At 35.7% G+C, this 17247-nt stretch overlaps 1 protein-coding gene across 4 annotated transcripts in view; it reads right to left on the minus strand.

Moving 5' to 3' along the window:
• Positions 1-6449, minus strand: part of Ppp1r42 (protein phosphatase 1 regulatory subunit 42) — a 58785-nt gene extending 52336 nt beyond the window's left edge. For all 4 annotated transcript variants that reach the window (XM_063257410.1, XM_063257409.1, XM_063257408.1 and 1 more), the window contains exons 1-2: positions 6301-6449; positions 2204-2417 (exon numbers count right to left, since the gene is read on the minus strand). In XM_063257410.1, the coding sequence (XP_063113480.1) occupies positions 2204-2332 (129 nt within the window). In that variant the 5' untranslated portion in view covers positions 2333-2417; positions 6301-6449. The remainder of the gene's footprint in view (positions 1-2203; positions 2418-6300) is intronic.
• Positions 6450-17247: the final 10798 nt, after the last annotated feature.

The raw sequence follows: 17247 nt of genomic DNA on the forward strand, positions 1-17247 counted from the left end.
AGGCTAGCTTCAGCTACATAGGAAGCTCAAGACAAAACCTGATCTACATCGCAAGACTGTGTCTCAAAAAACAAAACATACAAATGCACACACACACACACACACACACACACACACCTCAAAACAAAATAAGAAACACATTTGTCTTGGTATTAATTTACTAGGCTGGAATATAGCTCATGGCACAAGCACCTGCCTGGCAAGCGTGATGTCCTTGATACAAAAAAAAAAAAAAAAAAAAAAAAAGACAAGGGAATTAACCTAAGAAAGTGAAAGACTTTACAATGAAAACTACAGTACTCTGAAAAAAAGACATCAAAAAGGACATCAGAAAATGGAAAGATATCCCATTTCTGGTTAGGCAGAACCTATGTAGTCAAAATGGTTACACTTCCAAAACTGATACACAGATTCAACATAGTTCTAGTCAAAATTCCAAACGAATACTTTATGGAACTAGAGAAGACAGTCCTAACTTTCATATGGAACCAGAAGAGACCAGAATAGCAAAAGCAGTCCTGGGTAAAGAGCAAGGTGGGAGGCATCACAATTCCATACTTGAAGTTGTATTACAGACTTACTGTAAAAAGAGTACAGTACTGGCACAAAACAGACATGAGGCCTGGCAGTGGTGGTGTGTGCCTATAATCCCAGCACCCAGGAGGCTGAGGTGGGATAAATTGTGTTGAGTTCAAGGCTAACCTGGGCTACATAGTGAGTTCAAGCCCAGCTGGAACTACAAAAAAAAAAAAAAAGCAAAAACAACCAGACATGAGGATCAATGAATTAAACAGAAAATGCAGAAACAACCTCAAACACATTGAACTATTTGATGTTTGACAGAAGGACCAGAAACATACACTAGAGGAAACATAGCCTCTTTAATAAGTGGCATTGGGAAAACTCTGTCCACATGCATAGATATATCCTAGACTTACATCTCTCACCACGTATTAAACAATCAAAATGGATCAAAGAATCAAATGTTAAAACAAAAATTTAACCTGCTGAAAGATAAAATAGGTTAAACTTGAAGTCATAGGCATTGGCAAAGACTTTTTTAAGAGAATCCTGGTTACAGAGGAAATAGTTCCAGGAATCAACAAATGAAAACCTTCTGCATAGCAAAAGAAACAACCGAATGAAAAGACAGCCTACAGAATGGGAAAAACATATATTACAAACATTTACTAGTAAAAAATAAAAATTATTTGTCTAAGCATATCAAAATAAGACTATAATGATTACAAAATAGGTTGTGGATTTAACATTCTATAATTCTGTGATTAAAGTTGTTATTTCCCAGTGCAAGAAATTTTCCTTGACAACAATTACAGATACAATCTCAGCTATTCCAGAGACTGAGTCAGGAAGTTTGCAACTTCCAGGCCAGCATGAACAATTTAGCAAGACTGTGTTTAAAAGAAATAAAAAGATTGTATAAGCACTGAGTTCATTGTGCACTATACAAGGAAAGAGAGAGAGAAAGGAGAAACAGAGGGAGAGGCAGAGAGAGAGGGGGAAAGAGAAAAAGAAGAAAGAGACTTCCTAATGGATAGTTTTGTCTGAGGCATTGGTATCATTCAATAAATAGTTTAAGAACTTAATGTTTTAGGCATTATATTGGATGAAGGGGTTTACAATAATGTGATGATTCTTTGCCCTTACCTATTTTTGAGAAATTTCTCTTACCTATAGTATAACATTTACTGGAGCAAAAAGATACACAAATGTAACTTGTCTCACAACTGACCCAATATACCATCTACTTACATAACCAATTAAGTTGTGTGCAAAAAAGATCTCACCCTTTGACCATCTTTTAGGATTGGGGTGGTCCTGAGCCTTAAATATATTAAGGTCACACTCTATTACTGAACTATACCCCAGCTCTAGTGTTGAACTTTTGAGTTATGGTACTAATACACACACACACACACACACACCTCAAACTCACAACAATCCTTCTGCCATAGTCTTCTGAGTGCTGAGATTATAGGTGCACCATCATGCTCAGCATAATGGTATAATTTATAAAGACTTAAATAAGCTTTATATAACAAAAATGACATTACAATAAAATAGTATAAAGTTTACTGGTAAAGATACAATTAATAAATATCAAAAGTTAATTATTGGGTACACTGATTTATAAATTTTACATTAATTATATAAAAACAGGAAATAATTTCAGAGTTCTTACAATTGCATCTATATTTTTGTCTGAAAAATTAATATGAGTTATTTTCTTCAGACATTGTGCAGTGGTTTCTTCTTTTCGAGGTTTTAGATTGCTGTTTTTCACAATTAGGTCCACAGTTAGTCGAACCATTATTTCTCTATAAATCACATCTCAGCAATAGCTGTGTTGATAACATGTCCAGAAGCAGGTTTAGGTACTTTTTATTTTTATCTTTCTAAAAATTAAAGAAAAGACAGATTATTATATTAAATAGCAATTTAGGAAAGGCTGTTTTAACTTTAGTTTTCTGTTGTAATACTCTGGTTATCTATTTCACAGACATTTTTATGGGCATTTTGTTATTTTCTGTTTATAGACTTAAACTTTTTTAGTAAAAAGATTATTTAAATGCCAAAACTAATTAAACACATAATACTCATTCACCTTTATTTTTTAGTTTATTTGTTTGCTTGCTTACTTCCTGACTGGCCTGCTTGTCTGTGTCAGAGCCTGACTATTAGTTCACGCTGGTCTTGAACTCACCATGAACCCAGGCTGGCCTCAAACTTTCACTGATCTTCCTGCCTTAACCTCCCCAACTGATGGGATTACAGGCAAGTGCTACCATATCCAGTGCCCTGTTTTTTTTTTTGTTTATAAAGTTCTTCTTTATTGGTATAGATTGTTGTTATGATGGATAGCTCCCTTTATTCATTCCTAATACGTATTTTCTTCATTTTCCCTTGATCAGCCTTGCTAGTATTGAACAAATTTATCTGTTTTGCTAGCACATTCAAAGAAACCAATTTTTCTTGACTCTCTATTATAATCTAAGTTTAAATTTCAATAATTTGTTTTTATCTTTTAAAAATTTTATTCTATTTTCAGACTTATTCTTCTTTTGCCAACTTCTAAAGTGGATGCTTGCCTTACCAATTTTCAGTCTTCTTTCTTTTTTTGCTAATGTTAGAATATCTTACCCTTAGCTGATTCCATAGTGATATTTTCATTATATACCTTAAATTCTGTAACATCCATTTTTTAATTTAAAATAGAAACTTTAATGAGCTAAAATTTGTATATCAAACAATTAACAAACTTAAAATGTAAGATCCAGTAGATTTTAACACAGAGTTGTGTACAACCATGACCATAATCAAATGTAAATTATTTTTACTGTCTTGAAACAAAACACTCTACCTACTAGCTATCATCTACCAATCTTTCTCCCCTAAATCTAGGCAACTATTTAGGCACTATGTTCATAGATTTTGCTATTATGGGAATTGATTTTTCTTTTTAATTCAAAATAGAACATGCTCATAGCAACAATAAAGAGCTTAATATAGCCAAAGAAATGGAAATCCTGCAAAATGATCTCTTATCCCGTACTGGAGTGAAACTAGAAACCTACAGCAGAAAAACATACTTAGAATACAATGTCTTTTTTCCCCTATTAACTTTTTCATATAAGGAAAATCACGTGATATTTAAGCTTGTGTATCTGGCTTACTTCACTTAACATGGTGTCAAGGTACATCTGTCTTCTTACAAATGCTTTATCTTTCTTTACTGCAGAGTAGTATTCCATTATGTATAAATACCACATCTTAATTCATTCCCATTGATGGGCATATAGGCTGTCTCCTAAGACTTAGCTACTATGAATTGTGATACTATAAACATATGTATATATATATATATATACATATATTTTTTTTTTTAGATTTTTGAGGCATCTCCATACTGATTTCCATAGTGGTTGTCTCATTTCCAAGTTTACATTTCCACCAACAATGAAAATGGGTTCCTTTCTCCCCACAACCTTATAAGCATTTGTTACTGATTGATTTGCTGATAGTAGCCATGTTTCTGGGATGAGATGAAATCTTAATGTTTTTTAAATTTTCATTTCTCAGGATGGCCAGTGACACTGAGCATTTTTTCATATATTTATTAGCCAGTTGTATTTTTTCATCTGAGAAGCACTTATTCATTTCAGGTGACCATTTTTATTGGATCTTTAAATTTGGGGGGTCTGATTTATTTCGAGTTCTTTGTATAGTCTAGATTTAGTACTTTGTCTAAGGTATAGCTGGTAAAAAAATTTTTCCCATAGGTTGTCTCTTTACTTTGTTGGTGGTTTTCTTTGCTATGAGAAAGCTTTTTAATTTAATGTAATCCCATTTGTTGATTCTTAGTATTATTTCTTGCACAATCGGTTTTGTTTTGCTTTGGTTTGTTTCAGACAGGGTCTCACTACATAGTTGAGACTAGCCTTGAACTCACAAGCCCAGGATGGCCTCCAACTCCTGGTAATTCTCCTGCCCCAGCCTCCCAAATGCTGGTACTACAGACATGTCCCATGTTGGCTGGCACAATGGGATTTTATTCAGAAAGTCTTTGACTACCCTATGTCTTCAAGATATATCACTGATTTATGATATATTAGGCCTGTATTTTAAAATTTACAAGTTTTTCCAGAAATTTCAATTATCTTTTTACATGGATAACTGAGGTGAAAATACGTATTGTGAAGAGGTTGTTCACCCAGGACTTCCTCCTCGCAGCTGAGGGAGACTGCTGCACTGGTGTCTGTGCAGGAGCATCCTTGAGCTATAAAGAAGGTATCCTTGGGGGATGACCTCAGCCAAGGGGATAGAGGAGTCACAAATGATTTATTCACATATAATTTATTTTCTCCTCTCCATAGACTTTTAGTTCAGTTTACTCTTTTTTTGTTTGTTTGTTTTTTAGTACCTCACTCTTGCCAGGCAGGTGCTTATGCCACTGAGCTTAACCCCCTCCCATGGACTTTTGAGGACACATTGTTTTCAGATGCTCCCTTAGAAAACATTCTGAGTTACACATGCTCTTATATTTGCTTTCTTGCTATCTCTGCCCAGTTCCTTTTCTCCTTCACTCCTACTTCCGTGGAACTACAATGCAATAAAAGTGCTATCACAACTTTTTGCTTCAGGCTGTTAATGTGACTAAAACAAATGTTGGGTTATCTGAATCTTCATGACAGTGCTCTTGCAAAGGTGGAAATTTTACCTCTATCCTCTTAAAGGTCTTTTTTTTCCCCCTCTTGGCTGTGCCTCAGGAATTTATAGAGCACCAGGAGGAAAGCATATAGATTTATTTAATACAAATCTTATGTGGCATGAAAGATGAAGGAAATAAACTATTAGAAAAGGCACAGAATTGAGCACTTACTGAATTACGAGTAAGAAATTGTGAAAATGTGACAAGTAAAGGGGTTTTGGGGTAGTATAGTTGATTAATGGAGAAATGTATGAAAAGGTTTGTGCAGATTTCCCTGGGCCCTTGTGTCCTTGATAAGAATCACTTTTTAATATAGGGAAAGAATCTTTCCAAGGGCTTGAAATATGGAAAGAGACAGAATTGAATCAAACTACAAGGCAAAATAACAGAGACTGCTAACTAAAAAAACAAAAACAACAAATGTGCGTTTTAGCAATCCAGAAGAGAACAGCACCATTCATCTTGCTAAAATAATATTAATTTAAACCTTTGTCTTGAATTTTCCTTTAGAGAAATTATAAGCGTTAGGAATTTAATAATTTAGTAGTGGGGATTTGGATTTATTTTAGACTATTATAATAAAAAAAAGTCAATTCTTGCGAGCAACCTTGGTTTTCAAAAAGTGTTTTTCCGGCCTCCTACCCTTCCCAATATTGCTGTTTTCTTGGACTCTTTTCTAGGATATTTCTCCAGATCCCAGTGAGCCACTTTAGGGTTTCAATCCCCAGGGATCCCAAGGCCAGAAGCCATGAACAGTGCCTTTAGTTCCACCTTTAATTCTATGTATTGACACCCATCCTCTGTAGCTTCAGAGGCTCAAAATTGTCTTCATCCCTCAAGCTTTTATTTCCAAACCCTTCATACACAGGTACGCGCCCACCAATTCCACTCCCTCTGTGGCCATCCCTATGTCCATGCTCCTTCTCTAGAGGTGTTTCCAAACTTTGCCTGACTCCAGACATTTGTTAAAAATACAGTCTTCCGGTTTCTATTATTTCCTGGTCATTCTAGGTGTCTAGGGATGGGGCCCAGAGATCTGCATTTTAACAAGTGTCCCAAGAAAATCTTACTGGCCAGCAAGTTTGAGAAACATGACTCCAGGGTTTCCTCGCTCCTCAAGCTGCTTCTCACGTCACTGCAGGCTGGACGAGTCTGGTCTGTAACTCCGGTTTGGTGAGTTTCGCCCCGTGTGCCGCGTTGCCAGGCGACCAGACAAAGCTCCCGGTTGCCCGCAGCTTCTCGCAGAAAATCTCGCGGGGTCGCAGGCAGCCACCTTCCCGCGGGCCTGGCGCTAATCCAATTCCTTATGAGGAGAGGCCAAGGCTGATGCGTTCTGTGAAGATGGGGTCATCTCATGACTTTAGAGATCAGCAGTAGATAGTTTTGTTTTTGTTTTTCAGACCTTCATTTTCCTTTTTTTTTGCCATCGGTTTTGATCATTTGAGTATCCGGTGACCACCTTGTTCCCAGTAATAGGCCAGAAAAATAATGATATGCCTCAAGGCATAGAACATATTCCAAACTTCCCTCCGACAAAACCCAGACTCAGGGTGACATTTAAGACCATTCATTATGACCCCTGTCACCATTTGCCATTTGCCCCGTATATTTCAGGATTCTCCAGTAGGCCCTGATCTAAAAAACTTTCATTCCCCAGAATGCCCTTGGAAGCAGCAGCAGTAGCACACCTTTTCTTTCCACTTTCATTCTTATTTTCCTTTTAAGAGCACTCAGGTTGGAGTAAGTGCATCTGTTTTCCCTGAAGCCTTCCTACATAGGTTTGTTATGCTCCATTTTGCCTCACTACCCCTCCCCCACCCAACATTGGAATGTATTGAACTACTAACAGTGGCACTTAACACTACTGTATGTTAGTTACATACAGTATCATCAATAAAATAAATTATTTGAGGATAAAGTTTTTTATTTATTTATCTTTTTTACTTTTCTATTCCCAGGAACTAGGGAAATACCTGTATATTAGAAGTCATTTTATAACTGTTTCTGAAATGAATAACTTGAATGGCATAATGGCGCATGCCTGAAGTCCCAGCACTCTGGAGGCGGAGGCAGGAGGATTGCTGTGAGTTTGAATCTAGCCTGAGCTACAAAGTGAGTTCAAGGCCAGCCTGAATTGCATAGTGAAACCTTGTTTCAAAAAGACCAAGTAAACAAATAAATGAATGAATAAAATGAATAACATAACTGAAGGAAAAGAACAATAACATAAAGAACAAATATTTAGAAAGTGAGGAGTTATTGGAGATAGTATGAAGCAAGCAGTCGGAATGTAGAGGACTGTCAAGCTGGAAAATGGCAGTGTCAGCTGTGACCTTGGTGGATGGGCAAAGGTCAGAGAGGACTGTTAGAGATGCAAGGCAGTTTCGAGGCCAGAAGATGTTCTAACTGCCATCTTGTACATAAAGAAGCTCCTGGACCAGAAACAGTAATCCTCGTCACCATCAGGTGTCAGAGAGGGAATTTAACCTTGGGCTGGTGACTTCAAGTTCAGGGCCCCTTTCAGTATGACAGTAGCCTAAGAAGGGGAGGGCAATAAGGGCAAAGGAACCCTAAGTCAACTCAAGATACTGTTGATAAAATTTATTTATGAGGCACTCAGCCCAACTGGCTTGAAGACAAAGAAAGTAGAAAGGAATAAACAAGTTTTGGAGATACTTTGAAGCATAATTTAATGAAGAGACATTGGTTAGGATAAAGGGAGGAAGAAGATAATTCTCCTGTTAGGATAAAATAATAATATTGGAGAAAGAGAAGAGGTGACATGAATTTGAGGTACGGATAAGTTTGGCTTTTACACTTTAAATGTGAAATAGCATGTTTTATTTTTTTCCTTTTTAGTTTCATGAAAAAAACCCCAAAATTTAATAACAAAACAAGAATAACAATAGTTACTACTGTGTACTGTCATCTTCAAAGTAGTTACTCTAGTGCAAGACATTGACAAAATAGATTCTGTCTTATAAAGAAATAGATATGAGCACAAAACTTTATAATGAACTAAGAGAAACTAGTAGCATAAACAAATTAGCATGTATGTTAAAATATTTTTGAAACAATGGAAAAGGTAATTTGGGGAATCTGAACCTCACTCTACTTCCTATTTATCTTCCATTTTTTTTCTAATTTGATAAATATGCTTTGAGTTCCTCATATAAGAGCAACAATGTAATATTTATGTCTGACTTGTTTTACTGAATATTACATTCACAAGTTACATCCATTCCTCAAGTTTATCTTTTGTATAGCAGAGTAGTACTCCATTGCATATAAATACCACATTTTTCTTATCTGTTCTTCTTTTGATGGACATATATACTGTTTCCAAGATCTAACTATTCTAAGTTGTGCTGCTATAAACCAGGGTATGCATGTATCCTTGTAATACAATTTTAAGTCTGGGGAAGATACCTAGTTAAACTGAGTCAAAAGGAATTTCTATTTATAATTTTTAAAGAATCTACAAAATGATTTCCATAGTGATTGTGCTTATTCATATTTGCATCAACAACACAGATGAATTTTTTCCCCACATCCTCACTGGCATTCATTATTATCAGATTTTTTTTATGATAACCATTTTTAGTGTGGTAAGTTGGTACTTCAGTGTAGTTTTAATAGCCAGTGATATTGAGCTCTTGTTCATGTTATTACTAGCTAATTGTACTTCTGTGAAGTATCCATTTTACTTGCCTATTTTTTATTGGATCTTTTATTTTGGGTAGTCTAATTTTTTTAAAGTTCTTTATATATTCTAAATATTAGTCCTATGTCTGAGGAATAGCTGGCAAATTTTTTCAACCTGTCTGTAGATAGTCTTTTATTCTGTTGGTTGTTTCTTTTGCTATGCAGAAGGTTTAATCAGACACAATCCCATTATTGACTTTTGTGCAATTGGAGTTCCAGTCAGAAAGTCCTTGCCTACAACTGTGTCTTCAAGAGTTGTACTTATTTTATCTTCCAGCAGATTATTTCTGCTTTAACATTTAGATCTTTGAACTATTTTCATTTTAATTTAGCACATGGTGAGATATATGAGTCTAGCTTCAAGCTTCTGCATGTGGATAGCCAGTGCTCCCAGCACCATTTCTTAGAGAGGCTATCTTTCCTCCATGTATGTTTTTGACGCTATAATTTGGGGTTTGCAAGGAAAAGAATTATATACAGGACACATAACTGATAGTATTATTTTATAATGGTCACCCAAAAAGTCAAATAAAAAAGAAAGAGTTCAGGAAATCTGTCTACACACTGAGACCCAAAGAATCCAGCTAAGGACTTGGATCCCATGGCAACACCCTGCATGAGTCCAGCTGAAGATCTAAAGCTCATGACAGCCCTCCCACAAGTCCAACTGGAGGCCTGGAACTGATGACAATGCCTCATGCAAGTCTGTTTCACAGATCTACTCTGTGAAGGACCAAAGGTCAGTGGTGGAAGCTAGAAAGTCTGTGCCAGCGAGATGAAGGATCTGTGCCAGTAGGCTGAGGGATCTGTATTGGAGCCAGGATGCGACACTTAAAATAAGGACTAGGGCTTTCCTGAAAAGTGTCACAGCCATCCTCAGTGACAACGAGGTCCCAAGCTCTTCTGACAATGAGGACGGCTGAGTTATATCAAAAGCCAGCATGACAAGCTTCTCCTGGAGACTGAACAGCACACATCTTCCCCTTCGGAGCCAGGAAGTAGTAAAGATCAGAGCTCCCTCAAAGTGAACTGCAGCCATTCTCAGCGACAAATAGGTCCCGAGCTCCTCTGATATGAGAACAGCTAAGTTCATATGAGGAAAGAAGCTCAACAAGCTCCTCCAGAAGAACCAGTGGCAACAGGAGCTGCACTCTTTCCTCTCCAGTTCTCCTTTTTGTCTTGGCCACAGTCCTCAGATGGCCATCCACACAGCGCCAAGCTGCTTCAGTTCAGCTCGTGTTGCAAGCTGACCACCAGTTATCAATCCACCATAACACCTTTGTCAGAGATCAAATAACTGTATATACCTGGGGTTGTTTCTGCTTTTGTACAGTTCTACTCATGCTTGTGCCTGTTTTCACGCCAGTAGCATGCTCATTTAATCACCATAGCATTATAGTATAACTCCAAGTCTGGGATTATGATGCCATCTGCTTTGCTTTTCTGATCTAGGATTGCCTTTGTTATTTTTGGTCTCTTCTTATTCCATGAACTTTAGGATTGTTTTGTCTAGATCTGTGCGAAATGTCATTTGTGTTTTGATTGGAATTTCATTAAACTTGTGTAACAATTTTGGAGTTAAAGCCATTTTGATTGTATTAGATCTGCCTATTCAGGAACAGGTGACATCTTTCCATTTTCTGATGTCCTCCTTGATTTCCTTTTTTCAGAATGATGGAAGTTTCATTGTAGAGATCTTTCATTTCCTTGGTTAGGTTAATTGCTAAGTATTTAATATTTTTTGATGCTATTGTGAATGGTATTGTTTTCCTAATCCCTTTTCACTGAGTTCATTTTAAGTATATAGGAGTACTGTTGATTTCTGTGTATTTATTTTGTATCCTCCTACATTGTTGAATTTGGTTATTAAATCTAGGACCTTTTGGTGATGACATAGGTTTTAATAGTTTCCTGTATGTAGGGTGGTAAGGAGAAAGTTAAAAAAGAGAAATGTCTCTGTTTTGTCAGTTCACTCCTGATTCCTGGGGAACCTCTCTTCAATTTGAATCCTTTCCAAGTTACTTCTTTCAGATATTGGACACCAGGTCATAGAGACTTGAAGTTGCTGGCACTCACTGCTCTGCATGTATGCACTCTCCAAGATGATTATAAATTGCATGTACTACAAACATGTACCAGTGAAAAAGAAGAAAGAGAAATAGTTTGGATGGAAGAGGGAAAAATATTAGGTAAAGACGACAGAGAAAGATTGACCAAGGCTGAGATTATTTTGAGAAGAACAAATAATAATTCAGCAGTTCAACGCTTAATTCAGATTTAGACACTGGGGAAAGAGTTGGAGGTGGCACCTACATGATAGGATAAAAAACTGAGGAAGGATAAAAGATAATATGGTTAAAATACAAAGGCAAAAATAAGCCCTGCTTATCTGTTTTGAAGGTCATTGTTAACATCAACTTTAATAATGTAGCAGCCCCTCTGCTCTTTGTAACACTCAGTTTATCTGGTGCTAACATTACTTTGCTAGGAAAGTTGATAAACCGTCATTGAAAAACATTTGGGGACAGATATTTTGAAGAGAATAAGAGACATTATGGTAGCAACTGTTGATTTTCTTGTTGTCTGGTTCTGAAGGTCTGTAATACTTTCATTCTTTTGTTTTGATTGGTTTTATACCATTTTGTCTTGTTTGAATTCATTATTATGAAGATGGACAACTATTTCAAAGAAAACAAGAGATATTATGGTAGCCACTATTGATTTCCTGTTGTCTTGTTTTTAAATCCTATTTTACTTGCGTTGTTTTGTTCTGATCTGCTTTGTTTTGTTTTGTTCTATTCTCTCTTTTTTAAAAAATTTTATTTAAGGAGAAAAAGAAAAAAACCAGAAAAGGATACAAGTAATACAGAATTTCAAAAAAATAAACAGTAGGAAATCACTAGTTAATAGATTACATATTGTCGTCTTAGAAATAGTTGTCCAAGTTACAAAATGAAAGCATACAAAGTGGACATTCAAGCAGTGAGACTGCAAACAGTTCTGATCAATGATCCAACAAAAACTCGGTAATATGGTTATCTATCTTATACACTTAAATATACATGCAGTTATATCCTTTAGAGCACTTTCTTTTCCTCTCTTTTTTACAATGACAATTACACCTTTTGGGTTTTATTACTCCTACAGTTCTTACTACTTTTTGTTTTTGAAGAGAATAAAACCAAATGTGACATAACAAAAAAGAGTCAGTCAAATAAAAAATCATGATCATAGTACATGATGTAAAAACAGAATACAAGGTGATCAACAATGGTTACCATAATGCCTCTTGCTATCTTAAAAAGAATTGCCTATATCATCAGTTATAATAAAACTGAACAAAACAGTACAGAACAAAACCAATAAAACCGAAACATTGGAGTCATTACAGGACTTCAAAAGAAGATAATAGTCAAACCAGAATGGGCATCATAGTGAATCTGATTGTCTTCAAAGTAGTTGCCTATACCCTCAAACTTGATGCTATCAAGCAAAACAGAATAGAGTAAAATCAGTCAAAACAAGATGTTGAGAGAAATTCAAGGTTTCAAATCAAGTTAATAGGAAATCAAAGTGGGTTACTATAATATATCCTGCTATTTATTTATTTTTCCCTTAATTAAAAAGATAAAAATAAAAAAAATAATAAAAAAGAAGATTGAGATAAAAGAGGACATAACAACACAACAGCACAGGTCAGAACATAACAATTTAAGCAACATAGTGTTTCACCACAAGATATCCTGACATAACAGTAGTTACCATAGTGTCTCTTTCCTTGAAATCTTTGAGTATAACTTTGTATACTGTAGCATCAAACATATCAAGACAATGTAAAACCATTCAAGAGAATGACAGTATTACGGGATATTTAGAACCAACTAACAGAAAAGGAACAATGGTTTCTCTATTATCTCCTTGTCTATAGCAGTTTTGTTTATACTATCACATCTAATACAATCCAATAAGATACAACATGTTAAGACCGATGGAGACAGAAGAACAAACTATTTGGTATTTATACATGTGAGTTTGATTTATTTCGCTTATGAGTATGGTCTCAAGCTGCATCCATTTATTTATAAATATCTCAATGTGATCATTCTTTATAGCTAAGTAGTACTCTATTGTATAAAAATACCACAACTTTTTTATCCATTCCTCAGTTTATGGACACTTAGGTTGTTTCCAAGATCTGGCTATTATAAATTGTGCTGCTATAAACATGGGTGCACATATATCACTGTGGTATGATGTTTTCAGTTCTTCTGGTAATATGCCTAGAAGTGGAATAGCTGGGTCAAATGGGACTTCCAATCCCAGCTTTTTGAGAAATCTCCAGACTGACTTCCACCATGGTTGCACCAGTCTACACTTCCACCAACAATGCAGGAGAATTCCTTTTTCCCCACAGCCTCTCCAGCATTTGTTGTTGGTGGTTTTCTTGATCCTGGTCATTCTTTCAGGAGTGAGGTGGAATCTCAGTGTGGTTTTAATTTACATTTCTCTAATGAGTAACGATATGAACATTTTTTCATGTATCTATTTGCCATTTGTAGTTCTTCATCTGAGAATTGTGTATTCATCTCAGATGCCCATTTTTGGATTGGATCTTCGAATTTTGGGGGTCTGATTTTTTTAAATTCCTGCTATGCTTTAGACAGAAGTCCTTTGCCTGAGGGACAGTTCACTAAGACTTTTTTCCCAGTTTGTGGGTTTTCTTTTCACAATGCTAGAGATTTCTTTTGACATGCAGAAGCTTTTTAATGAGAGGTGATCCTAGTTACTGATTCTGGGAAGTATTTCCCATGCGGTTTGAGTCCTGTTCATGAATTCTCTACCTACCCCTATGTCTTCAAGGTTTTTACCCAATTTGTCTTCCAATAGATTTAGTGTTTCTGTTTTAATATTCAGATCTTTGATCTATTTAGATTTTAATTTAGTATATGATGATAGGCATAATTCTAGTCTCAGTTTTCAGCATATAAAGAGCCAGTTTTTCCAGCACCATTTATTAGAGAGACTGTCGTTGTTCCAGTGAACATGTTTGGCCCCTTTATCAAAGATAAGGTGGTTGAGTATGTTTGTAGTTGTGGTTGTATCTTGTAATCTATTCCATTGATCTTCAGATCTGTTTTTATTCCAGTACCATGTTGATTTTACTATAGTTGCTTTGTACTATAACTTCAAGTCAGGGATTGTGATGCCTCCTGCCTTGCCTTTGTTGCTTACAACTGTCTTTGCTATTCTATGTCTCTTCTCATTCCAGATGAAATTTAGGAGTGATTTCTCTAGATCTCTGAGCTATGTTGACGCTATTTTTATTGGGATTTCATTGAATCTGTATAACAGTTTTGGGAGAATGGCCATTTTCACAATATTTATTCTTCCTATCCATGAGCAAGGGATGTCTTTCCACTTTCTGAGATCCTCTTCAATTTCTTTTTTCAGTGTATTATAATTTTCCTTGTATAGGTCTTGTCATGGTTTATGCCTGTGTCCCCCAGGCCTCATGAATTTGCATTGTGCATTTGTGATGGTTTATTGTCTAGTGCTTGGATTGATGGTGTCAGTGCTCCACCTACATAGGGGTGGAGCCAGGATGTGATGTAATGGCAGGAAGATGTGTCTTGCTTTTTGCTGGTTCCTGCTTGCTGTTTGCAGCTGCCATGAACTGCAGCCCAGCCATGCCTACCTGCTTTGGAGCCAACTGAGTGTGGACTGAAACCTCCAAAACCTGTAAGAAATAAATCTTTCCTTTCCTAACTTGGGCTTCAGTTATTTTGTCTCAGCAACAAGTAAAAAGTAACTAAGACAGGTCTTTCACTTCTTTCTTGAGAGTAATTCCTAAATATTTCATTTTTTTTGGTTGCTAGTGTGAAGGGTGTAGATTCTCTTATTTCTCTCTCTGTGATCTTCTTGTTAGTGTATAGGAATGCTATTGATTTTTGAGCATTGATTTTGTATCCAGCTACATTGCTGAATTTATTTATTATATCTAAGAGTCTTTCAATGGAGTTTTAGGGTCTTCATGGTAGAGTATCATGTCATCTGCAAATAATGATAATTTAACTTTTTCTTTTCTTATCTTTACCCCTTTTATTTCTCTCTCTTATCTAATTGCTCTGGCTAGTATTTCCATACTATATTAAATAGGAGCAGTGATAAGGGACATCCTTGTCTTGTGCCTGATTTTAAGCTAAAGGCCTTCAGTTTTTGGCCAGTTAGTATGATACTGGCTGTTGGTTTGTCATAGATGGCCTTTATTATATTGAGGTAAAGACCATCTATTCCAATTTTCTGTAATGTTCTTATCATAAATGAATATTGGATCTTATCAAAAGCTTTTTCTGCATCTATAGAAATGAGTTCTATTCTCTTTAAAATAAAAAACAATTTAAAGAAAAAGAAAATCAGTTGGTCTGGAGATCTTGGTTTTTGAACAGGTTCATATATCACTGTAAAAAGGAATATGGTATAAAGTTATATACTATTTTGTTTATTTTTTGAAATGGTGACATTGTTATCGCTCAGGTTAGTCTCAAATTCATGGCTTAAATGATCCTCCAGTGGTAAAGTAATATAGTTTTATTTATTTTTATTCATTTATCTTTTGGGATGATATGTCTCTGTTGTTGTCCAGAGTAATCTCAAATGATCCTCCTGCTTTTGCCTCCTAACTAGTTGGAACTACATGTATGCCCCAGCATGCCCAGCTTTTAAATGTCTAGGATATATAGATATAGATATACACCAAACTATTTAATCATGGCTATTTCTTGGTGGTGGGGTTTTGAATGTTTTTTCTCTATTTTATTAGTCTTTTTAAAAAATGATAAAATTATAAATTTCAAGTTCATTTTGGATCCTGCTGTTCATGGGGTTGAAAACCACTTTGTGTCTGCTGTTAAAAATTATTTGAATAATTAATTTTTAATGAAACCAGTTAATTTTAAGGGAAGGTATTCTCTCATTAAAATGTGAAATATATACCAGGCATGGTGGCACGTGCCTGTAATCCCAGCACTAACGAAGATGAGGAAGGAGGATTGTCATGAGTTAGGGCCAGCCTGGACTACAGAGTGAGATGCCACCTCAAAAAACAAGATGTGAAATTTAACTCCTGTCTAGCGGCACCCAGTATTAAACACCCATCTGTGTATTTTCCAATGTGGCAGAAGTTTGGCAAACTACAAGAAAAACATATCTTCAATACAGTACCATGTTTGTTAAGTTCAGCATAAAATACTCTGAAGATTTATATGTTGACAGATGTTAGGGAAACTTTTATTTGCAAAAAAAATGTGTCATGAAGTCTCAAGAATAATTTTTAAAGGCAATTTTGGAAGAATGATGCTAAGAAGCACATTTTGAAAAGCCTAGCTGAGTTTCCAAGTAAGTTTAGACAGAAACATGCTTTCTGTTTCACTTATCGGTCTATGTTAATATTTCATGAGTATGTACTGCACAGCTCTGTAGAAAGCACAAAGCGAATGATTAGTTACCTTTCATTTAGAAACCAAGAAATTAAAAGGCCCAGACGTGTATCATCATAACTCCATACAGAAAATTACCATTTATTTGATTTAATGACTCTTTATTTCAATCTTGCAAGATTGGTGAATATTAATGATGTGGTAGGTAGATTTCAAGGTGAGCTCAATAATCACACTTTCTGGTATCTGTGCTTTTGTGTGGTTTTCTCTTTTTGTGTGTTAACTTGTCCTGGTGACCTGTTCTAGCCAAAAGGAATAAGGTGAAATTGATAAGATGTCATTTCCATGATTAGGTTATAAAAGATTATGATTTGTGCCTTAATGTCAAGCTTTGTTGTATTTGTGACTTGCACTGTTTGATAAGGGGAACTCCAATTTAGGAAAGCCCATGTTGTAAGAACATGAGGGTGGTACAGTATTGAAGATATGTTTTTCTTGTAGTCTGCCAATTTAGGAAAATCCATGTTGCAAGAATGTGAGTGTGGTCACTGAGATACACAGTCCCATAAAAATATTAACAACTCTTTGGGCTGAAAAACTGATCCTGGGTTGAACTTTCAGATGAGACCTTACAGCTAGCCAGTACTTTATTATAGAGGTGGATGAGACCCTGAAGCAGAGGACTCGGATTTCTGGCCCAGGAAATCTCTGAAATAATAAGTATGTTGTTTTAATCCACTGTTTTGATAATTTGTTATGTAGCAGTAAATAAGGCCGAGTAATGGAATATTTCCTTAGTAAGAAATTATTCAGAAATTTGGGACATAATCCCTATTTTGATAAACATTCTAAATGTCTTAGAGGAACAATGGAAGA

Source organism: Cavia porcellus, unplaced genomic scaffold, assembly GCF_034190915.1.
Source record: "Cavia porcellus strain 051 isolate PalLab524CR breed Dunkin Hartley unplaced genomic scaffold, mCavPor4.1 scaffold_10, whole genome shotgun sequence".
Lineage (NCBI taxonomy): Eukaryota > Metazoa > Chordata > Mammalia > Rodentia > Caviidae > Cavia > Cavia porcellus.